The following is an 11,005-nucleotide window of genomic DNA, read 5'->3' on the forward strand; positions in this document are numbered from 1 at the left end:
CGGAAACAGAATTCTCCGATCATTCCAAACCTTACACGCTCGAGAAGAATCTCGCTAATTTTGCGACGAACCCTGTTAACACCGTCTTCGATACTAAACGTTTGATTGGAAGGAGAGTTTCTGATGCATCTGTTCAGAGTGACACGAAGCTACGGCCTTTCAAGGTTACTGCTGGTCCTGGTGAAAAGCCCATGATTGGTGCTAACTACAAGGGTGAGGACAAGCAATTTGCTGTTGAAGAAATTTCATCTATGGTGCTCATGAAGAGGCGTGAGAAGAAGAAGAAGGATCTTTTGTTTCAGAAGCTGCATACACGTAAGCTTCCTTCAATTTTTTACCTATCCATGCCTTTGACCCGCATCCATGATCCATGAACCCAACCCAGACCATTTTCGTTTTTTTTGCCATAAGCCCAATGTTTTTTGCCTTTTCTTTTCAGTTTGCTGTTTGCACCCCCCATTCCTGTGCCTTTTAACTGTTTTTTGCTGTTCGTACCCCCAAGCATGTGTTTTGTTGCCGAAAAATTCCGAATTAATTCATACGTTTTTCTTCTATTTTTTTTGTAGTTTTTTATGACATGTGTTGTGTTGAAAATTGATAGAAAATAGTATGGATTTTTCTTGCTTTAATTGTAAGATTTTATGTTAAAAACTTGTGGTTTTCTTGCCTAGTTTCAATTCCATTTCTTGATAGATGCTAGTAATTCATGATATGTGATGTTGTGAGGATTTTTGCTACTGTGAGTATGTCTTTTGTTGAATGTGTGTCTTGTGCCTAGTTGCTTGCTTTGCAAGATTCGTTTGTGAATAAATAATGTGAAATATGCTTAAATTCACTATCAAAATGCATGGTCTATCACATCCCTTTGATCCCCATTTTACAATCTGAGTTCATGTCTTCAAAATGTGTTAAAATGTGAGGATTATAAGTCATGTGGACCTTGCATTTGTAGTAGGGTTTTAGCTCTATTTTGCATCATTTTTGTTATGTTTTTTTTTTTTGTGGTAATTTCTTTGCTTTTGTTATAGTAATTTTTACTTGATTTTACTTCTTGATATTGTCATGTGCTACTAACCCTTTTGTTTCTTGTTTCATGTATCCCATAAGCTCATCTCATTTCATATTCTAGTTTAACTTTCTTGCAATTTAATTTGTACCAAAGTTAGAATGTAAACATTTAGGAGTTTTGTAATATTTTTCTTTATGCACTTTTAATTTCTTGGCAAAGAGGCCATAGAATGTATCTAGGGTATGATGTAATAAGGACAATGGACTCTAATGATGTACACCGACACAAGCACCGACACATGCACACACGCCACTATAGCTAGAATATGCATGTTTAGATGTATGTTTAGGATTGTATGTTTAGATGAATGCCTAGGGCTTTAAACTTAGAAAAAAACCAATTTTCCAAACAAATGTGAACAACTTCACTCAAACCTTTTCCAAATAAACCTTGGGATCCAATATCCCATTGTATTTTCTTTTCCATTCTTCTTAATCAAATTTCAATGAAAATAATCAAACTTTGACTTCTTTTGCAAATGACTAATCCAACCTCACTATTTCCTAATCTCATGCCCTCGAGGCCTCTTTCTATTCTTCAAACTCCATTTTTCAAACTTAAAATCAACCAACAAAAACAAAAACATTTTTGAGAGAGAACTACGGTGGATTTGATCCCTTAATCGGGTACGTAGGCAAGGAACAAAATTCCTTCAATTCAACTAAAATAAAAATTCAAAAACATTTTTCTCCCTCCAATTCTTCACTTAGAAAATTCTTAGGTTTAATATCATCTTTCAAAATAGCATTTAAAAATAAAGCGCGCGCGTAGAAATTAAAGACGGTTCCTATAGGTTACTATAGTCGTTACGGGTGCCTAACACCTTCCCGTAGCGAAAACAACTCCCGGACCTCGATTCTCAAGGGTTTTGCTTACTTTTTCCCTTCCCAAGAAAAAATAAGATATCACCGGTTTAAAAGGTTCAAACGTAATCAATGTTTGACACCCGAAAACCAAGATAAAACAATTCCATACTATGTAAAGTTGCCTTATCCCCATTTCAGTAAAAATAAGGAGAATGTTGAATATTCAAAGAATAAAAATGGCAAAGGCATTGAATTGAGAACCAGAAAAGTGCTCAAGCCGGTGAATCTTGAGAGTACCAACGGAAAGGTTGACGAAGTGGATAGTGAAGATGAAGTTGGAAATGAACAACAAGAAAAAAATAAAAGTGGAAAAAGGATGCTTGTTGAATCAAAGTGGAAATATCCACCTTGACTAGGGTGTTGAAGTGTCAAGCTCAATGACGTAAAAGAAAGCGCTTGGTGGGAGGCAACCCATCCTTTTTATTATGTTTTTATTTTCAGTATTTTATTTCTATTGTTAGTCAGACAATTGTCAGTGTGTTAGAATAACTCAGTTGTACCCCCTGTTATGTGATTGAATCTGAACTTGTTTATTATTGATGAATTTGCTTGTTTGTTGACTTTTTACAGTTTAGTAACAAATGTTTGTTCAAGTGGTATTCCAAAAGTTCAAAAGGAGGAGTGACTTGTGTTTCAAAGGCGAAGTGTACGGCATTAAGGATAGGTAGTCACAACTCCCAGATATCATAACTGTAAGGATTCATGGCCAAATTTTATTTTTCCAATTTACTTATATAGAGTGTTCCATGCTTTTACATTTCTAGAACTTGCATTGTTTCTCTATTGTTGATTGATCTTTGTCATTAGCACGCTGAGGCAAAAGTGCTTGGTCCTGTGAGCCTTTTGAAGCCTACCCTGATTTTAATTGTTAAATTTTATCCTTTTCTTAGCCAATTTGAGCCGGTAGGATTAGAACTTTTTGTTCGGTGACAAACTACATTACAAGCTTAGAGACTTTTAGGATTTGTCCCATATAGCTTTTCTGAGTTAGGCATTGTAGAATGTTGCTAAATAATTAAGTTTGAGGTTGCTATTGGAATTTGCAACCAACTAAGTTTGGGGCTGGGGGTACTAGAGAACAAAGAACATTATCATGAAAAATACACACAAAAATGGTGTATCAAAAAAAAAAAAAAAGGAAGAAAAGAATAGAATGAAAAAAGGGACAAAACATTGAAAATTCGAGTAACTTTAAACTCGATTGTCCCAATAGTTACAAGTGTTCTCTAGTACCTTTGCAAGAATTGTTGTTCCATAAGGTGAATGAATGATGGATTGAATTTTGTGCTTAACTTCCGTAGGAATGCCTAACTCAAATTTTGTGTAGCCTACTTATCCAAATATTATCCCACCTTCACCTAAGCCCCGTTATAACCCTTAAAGACCTCAAAGTGTGCATTGACATGGATTTTGATTGACGTTTAGAAACTTTTCAAGCGTATGGTAATATGTAGATTGCATGTCGACTGTGTGTGAACCCTTTCATATTTTTGCGTGGAGTTGTGAATTGGTGGATGCGTACAAGTCAAACTAGCTCATCTTTAGCTAGTAAGGTGTTGAACTTTTAGGTACTATCGCTTGATCAGGTAATTGTTATTTTACTGTCGATTGTCAATATTGCAAGTAGATTCCTTGAGGACAAGGAATGGTTCAAGTTTGGGGCTGTGATGACAGTCAATTATGCGCTATTTTTAGTGTCATTTTCATCACATTTTGGAGTTCACAAGGCAACTTAAGCAGCAAGAAAAGCAAGAAAAGCATGAAAAGATGATAAAGTGCTAAAAAGAGGAAAAATTGAATATGCTGGAAAAACGCCAAAAACGTGTCACGATTTGCCAAAACGTGACACGATTTTACCAGACCAGAAAAACATGCTTTCGACATTGGGACAAAACGTGTCACGATTGCAAAAACGTGACACGATTTCTTCAGCTGTTTTTAAAAACGTGTCACAATTTACTTAAAACGTGACACGATTTTAGGCGAATTTCTGTGCCTATTTATGCTGAAGTCTATTCCAAAAACAGGGGTTACGAATTCTGGAGAGAGAAAGTGCGATTTGCAGACCTGGAGACTGAAGAACGGGGCGATTTCCTCCATTCTTTACCAGTTTATGTATGTTTTAATTCTTCCATTGATTATGCTATTTGTAAACTCAATTATGAGTAGCTAAATCTCTTAGAGATTAGGTCTGAGATGATTCTTTGTAACCCTAATTGATACATGATGCTGTGAAACTCTATTTATTGTGAATGACAATCTAGTTTTTATTCAATTCAATTGTTCTTAATGCTTTTTATATATTGACACCATATAAACATGATTTAGTGAGAACGAATGACTACTGACCATAGCTTTCGACTTAGACTTAATTGAATTGTTCTAATAAACATGGTTAGTCTAGGAATGGATAATCGTTTGTTAGTGATGTTAGGTTAACGTGCTTAAACCTTCAAATATTATTAGACCACCTAAGGAATTAGGGGCTGTAGTTTGAGAAGAGGGTCCTAACTCAAGGGATTGATTAGGACTATTTTGTTAACTATCGTGGAACTAGAAAATCATTCATAAGAATAAGTGCAGTACACCAATTAGGGGAACATAGATGATTCGAAAGACCTGATCTCATCTCTCTATTATTTTCTAACCAAATCTTTATTTTATGTTATTTAATTTTATGCAATCAAATCTACTGCCTAGTGGCAAACCAAAAATAACTTTTACGCATCCTAAATATTTTACCTAATTGCTGAATTGAGATTAACACAGTCCTCGTGGGATCGATATTTTACTACTTCGATAGTATTTGGTGCACTTGCCAAACGTCTATCAAGTTTTTGGCGCCGTTGCCGGGGACTGTTAAGTCATTTTAGTTTGGCAATTTTGTTTTTATTTAGGATTTCTGTCATTTATATTTTTGTATATATATATAAAAAAAAAAAATTACTCTTGTTGCTTTTAATTTATCTTGTGCGGTGCTATGATGGTATGTTTTTCTTTTTGTTGTTTCTGCAAGGTCAAGCAAAATACTATTTGATTTAAGATGGGAGATAATCCATCTAGACGCACCTTAGGGGACTATGGTATAGGAACACACCGATGTCTTATCACTCATGGGTTTCAACCGGCGAACCCAGTTGCCTTCAACATAAAAAATTCAGTTCTTGCGGGTCTTCGAGAAAATCAGTATGATGGAGGATCACTTCAAGACCCATACGAACACTTGAGTTTATTTTATGAATCTTGTTTGTTCTGCTGCCCTGATGGAGTGACTGAAGATCAAAAGAAGTTGCAATTGTTCGCTTTAACATTAACTGGAAGAGCAAAAGATTGGTTGCATGCCCTGCCTAATGGTACAATTCAAAAATGGGATGAGTTAGAGGAGAAGTTTTTGAAGCGGTTCTTTCCATTATCGAAGTTGTTGAAGAAGAGGGCAGAAATTAGTGGTTTCAAACAAGGTGATACAGAATCTCTCTATGATGCTTGGGAGAGGTTCAGACTGTTATTGAAGAGGTGTCCACCACATGGTTTTGATTTACTGGAACAGATGCAAATATTTACAAATGGGATGAATGTTCAAACTAGGATGCTCCTTGATGCTTCAGCTGGGGGTAGTATAAGAGAAAAAACAGACCTTGAGGTTCAAACTCTAATTGAGATCATGGCTCAGAATGAGTGTTGTGTTGAGATTGAGCAAAGTGAGATAGGAGTGCTTGGAGTGAATGAGAATAGTATTATCTTAGCTAGTCAGGCCTTGATGAGTAAACAAATAGAAGCACTTTCCAAACAGGTACAAGACATAAGTATAAGACAAGTTCAACAGACTCAACAAGCGCAAGTTTTGAGGTGCGAATTTTGTGGTGAAGGACATGCTAATGGTGAGTGTGTACCCGAGGGAGTGAGTGAGGAAGCCATCGATATGAGAATTTATCAAGAAGAGAACCCTTACTCAAACACATATAATATGGGGTGGACACAAAATATTGACCTCAAATATTCAAACAACAACACCTTAAACCCAATTACCTACCCATCCCAACAACAACCACAAACAAAACCAATCGCACTTGAAGAAGCCTTGACTAGTTTCATCAAATTAACCCAAACCAACTTCCAAGAGATAAAGTCATATCAAGAAAGAGTGCAAAGGGACAATGAAGCTTACTTTAAGAACCTTGAAACTCAAATTGGGCAGTTGTCAAAGCTAATGGCAACACAATCAAGGGGAGGTTTTGGTGGCAATACTTCCAACAATCAAAAGAATGATGCATGCAATATGATTGGAATGAGCGATGGGAGAGTAGCAGCTATCCTTATGAGAGTGGATAAGAGTAAGAAAAAGAAAGTTGAGTGTGAATCCAAGAAGGAGGGAGATAAAATAGAGAAACTCATAGATGCAAGCTCCATTTTGAGAAAGTCTAAAAGTCAGCTCCTCAAGGATGGTGATAAGCCTCAAGTGATTCCATACTATGTAAAGTTGCCTTATCCCCATTTCAGTAAAAATAAGGAGAATGTTGAATATTCAAAGAATAAAAATGGCAAAGGCATTGAATTGAGAACCAGAAAAGTGCTCAAGCCGGTGAATCTTGAGAGTACCAACGGAAAGGTTGACGAAGTGGATAGTGAAGATGAAGTTGGAAATGAACAACAAGAAAAAAATAAAAGTGGAAAAAGGATGCTTGTTGAATCAAAGTGGAAATATCCACCTTGACTAGGGTGTTGAAGTGTCAAGCTCAATGACGTAAAAGAAAGCGCTTGGTGGGAGGCAACCCATCCTTTTTATTATGTTTTTATTTTCAGTATTTTATTTCTATTGTTAGTCAGACAATTGTCAGTGTGTTAGAATAACTCAGTTGTACCCCCTGTTGTGTGATTGAATCTGAACTTGTTTATTATTGATGAATTTGCTTGTTTGTTGACTTTTTACAGTTTAGTAACAAATGTTTGTTCAAGTGGTATTCCAAAAGTTCAAAAGGAGGAGTGACTTGTGTTTCAAAGGCGAAGTGTACGGCATTAAGGATAGGTAGTCACAACTCCCAGATATCATAACTGTAAGGATTCATGGCCAAATTTTATTTTTCCAATTTACTTATATAGAGTGTTCCATGCTTTTACATTTCTAGAACTTGCATTGTTTCTCTATTGTTGATTGATCTTTGTCATTAGCACGCTGAGGCAAAAGTGCTTGGTCCTGTGAGCCTTTTGAAGCCTACCCTGATTTTAATTGTTAAATTTTATCCTTTTCTTAGCCAATTTGAGCCGGTAGGATTAGAACTTTTTGTTCGGTGACAAACTACATTACAAGCTTAGAGACTTTTAGGATTTGTCCCATATAGCTTTTCTGAGTTAGGCATTGTAGAATGTTGCTAAATAATTAAGTTTGAGGTTGCTATTGGAATTTGCAACCAACTAAGTTTGGGGCTGGGGGTACTAGAGAACAAAGAACATTATCATGAAAAATACACACAAAAATGGTGTATCAAAAAAAAAAAAAAGGAAGAAAAGAATAGAATGAAAAAAGGGACAAAACATTGAAAATTCGAGTAACTTTAAACTCGATTGTCCCAATAGTTACAAGTGTTCTCTAGTACCTTTGCAAGAATTGTTGTTCCATAAGGTGAATGAATGATGGATTGAATTTTGTGCTTAACTTCCGTAGGAATGCCTAACTCAAATTTTGTGTAGCCTACTTATCCAAATATTATCCCACCTTCACCTAAGCCCCGTTATAACCCTTAAAGACCTCAAAGTGTGCATTGACATGGATTTTGATTGACGTTTAGAAACTTTTCAAGCGTATGGTAATATGTAGATTGCATGTCGACTGTGTGTGAACCCTTTCATATTTTTGCGTGGAGTTGTGAATTGGTGGATGCGTACAAGTCAAACTAGCTCATCTTTAGCTAGTAAGGTGTTGAACTTTTAGGTACTATCGCTTGATCAGGTAATTGTTATTTTACTGTCGATTGTCAATATTGCAAGTAGATTCCTTGAGGACAAGGAATGGTTCAAGTTTGGGGTTGTGATGACAGTCAATTATGCGCTATTTTTAGTGTCATTTTCATCACATTTTGGAGTTCACAAGGCAACTTAAGCAGCAAGAAAAGCAAGAAAAGCATGAAAAGATGATAAAGTGCTAAAAAGAGGAAAAATTGAAGATGCTGGAAAAACGCCAAAAACGTGTCACGATTTGCCAAAACGTGACACGATTTTACCAGACCAGAAAAACATGCTTTCGACATTGGGACAAAACGTGTCACGATTGCAAAAACGTGACACGATTTCTTCAGCTGTTTTTAAAAACGTGTCACAATTTACTTAAAACGTGACACGATTTTAGGCGAATTTATGTGCCTATTTATGCTGAAGTCTATTCCAAAAACAGGGGTTACGAATTCTGGAGAGAGAAAGTGCGATTTGCAGACCTGGAGACTGAAGAACGGGGCGATTTCCTCCATTCTTTACCAGTTTATGTATGTTTTAATTCTTCCATTGATTATGCTATTTGTAAACTCAATTATGAGTAGCTAAATCTCTTAGAGATTAGGTCTGAGATGATTCTTTGTAACCCTAATTGATACATGATGCTGTGAAACTCTATTTATTGTGAATGACAATCTAGTTTTTATTCAATTCAATTGTTCTTAATGCTTTTTATATATTGACACCATATAAACATGATTTAGTGAGAACGAATGACTACTGACCATAGCTTTCGACTTAGACTTAATTGAATTGTTCTAATAAACATGGTTAGTCTAGGAATGGATAATCGTTTGTTAGTGATGTTAGGTTAACGTGCTTAAACCTTCAAATATTATTAGACCACCTAAGGAATTAGGGGCTGTAGTTTGAGAAGAGGGTCCTAACTCAAGGGATTGATTAGGACTATTTTGTTAACTATCGTGGAACTAGAAAATCATTCATAAGAATAAGTGCAGTACACCAATTAGGGGAACATAGATGATTCGAAAGACCTGATCTCATCTCTCTATTATTTTCTAACCAAATCTTTATTTTATGTTATTTAATTTTATGCAATCAAATCTACTGCCTAGTGGCAAACCAAAAATAACTTTTACGCATCCTAAATATTTTACCTAATTGCTGAATTGAGATTAACACAGTCCTCGTGGGATCGATATTTTACTACTTCGATAGTATTTGGTGCACTTGCCAAACGTCTATCAAGTTTTTGGCGCCGTTGCCGGGGACTGTTAAGTCATTTTAGTTTGGCAATTTTGTTTTTATTTAGGATTTCTGTCATTTATATTTTTGTATATATATATAAAAAAAAAAAAATTACTCTTGTTGCTTTTAATTTATCTTGTGCGGTGCTATGATGGTATGTTTTTCTTTTTGTTGTTTCTGCAAGGTCAAGCAAAATACTATTTGATTTAAGATGGGAGATAATCCATCTAGACGCACCTTAGGGGACTATGGTATAGGAACACACCGATGTCTTATCACTCATGGGTTTCAACCGGCGAACCCAGTTGCCTTCAACATAAAAAATTCAGTTCTTGCGGGTCTTCGAGAAAATCAGTATGATGGAGGATCACTTCAAGACCCATACGAACACTTGAGTTTATTTTATGAATCTTGTTTGTTCTGCTGCCCTGATGGAGTGACTGAAGATCAAAAGAAGTTGCAATTGTTCGCTTTAACATTAACTGGAAGAGCAAAAGATTGGTTGCATGCCCTGCCTAATGGTACAATTCAAAAATGGGATGAGTTAGAGGAGAAGTTTTTGAAGCGGTTCTTTCCATTATCGAAGTTGTTGAAGAAGAGGGCAGAAATTAGTGGTTTCAAACAAGGTGATACAGAATCTCTCTATGATGCTTGGGAGAGGTTCAGACTGTTATTGAAGAGGTGTCCACCACATGGTTTTGATTTACTGGAACAGATGCAAATATTTACAAATGGGATGAATGTTCAAACTAGGATGCTCCTTGATGCTTCAGCTGGGGGTAGTATAAGAGAAAAAACAGACCTTGAGGTTCAAACTCTAATTGAGATCATGGCTCAGAATGAGTGTTGTGTTGAGATTGAGCAAAGTGAGATAGGAGTGCTTGGAGTGAATGAGAATAGTATTATCTTAGCTAGTCAGGCCTTGATGAGTAAACAAATAGAAGCACTTTCCAAACAGGTACAAGACATAAGTATAAGACAAGTTCAACAGACTCAACAAGCGCAAGTTTTGAGGTGCGAATTTTGTGGTGAAGGACATGCTAATGGTGAGTGTGTACCCGAGGGAGTGAGTGAGGAAGCCATCGATATGAGAATTTATCAAGAAGAGAACCCTTACTCAAACACATATAATATGGGGTGGACACAAAATATTGACCTCAAATATTCAAACAACAACACCTTAAACCCAATTACCTACCCATCCCAACAACAACCACAAACAAAACCAATCGCACTTGAAGAAGCCTTGACTAGTTTCATCAAATTAACCCAAACCAACTTCCAAGAGATAAAGTCATATCAAGAAAGAGTGCAAAGGGACAATGAAGCTTACTTTAAGAACCTTGAAACTCAAATTGGGCAGTTGTCAAAGCTAATGGCAACACAATCAAGGGGAGGTTTTGGTGGCAATACTTCCAACAATCAAAAGAATGATGCATGCAATATGATTGGAATGAGCGATGGGAGAGTAGCAGCTATCCTTATGAGAGTGGATAAGAGTAAGAAAAAGAAAGTTGAGTGTGAATCCAAGAAGGAGGGAGATAAAATAGAGAAACTCATAGATGCAAGCTCCATTTTGAGAAAGTCTAAAAGTCAGCTCCTCAAGGATGGTGATAAGCCTCAAGTGATTCCATACTATGTAAAGTTGCCTTATCCCCATTTCAGTAAAAATAAGGAGAATGTTGAATATTCAAAGAATAAAAATGGCAAAGGCATTGAATTGAGAACCAGAAAAGTGCTCAAGCCGGTGAATCTTGAGAGTACCAACGGAAAGGTTGACGAAGTGGATAGTAAAGATGAAGTTGGAAATGAACAACAAGAAAAAAATAAAAGTGGAAAAAGGATGCTTGTTGAATCAAAGTGGAAATATCCACCTTGA

General features: G+C 36.2%; 1 protein-coding gene across 1 annotated transcript; it reads left to right on the forward strand.

Moving 5' to 3' along the window:
* Nucleotides 1-4,914: 4,914 nt before the first annotated feature.
* On the forward strand, nt 4,915-11,005 carry LOC146912267 (uncharacterized). The gene is made up of 2 exons (XM_085717739.1): nt 4,915-6,627; nt 9,334-11,005. The coding sequence occupies exons 1-2, from the start codon at nt 4,979-4,981 to the stop codon at nt 11,003-11,005; spliced, it is 3,321 nt and encodes a 1,106-aa protein (XP_085573865.1). The 5' UTR covers nt 4,915-4,978.

Source organism: Medicago sativa, chromosome 6, assembly GCF_051527215.1.
Source record: "Medicago sativa cultivar Bolivia chromosome 6, Bolivia_mono, whole genome shotgun sequence".
Classification (NCBI taxonomy): domain Eukaryota; kingdom Viridiplantae; phylum Streptophyta; class Magnoliopsida; order Fabales; family Fabaceae; genus Medicago; species Medicago sativa.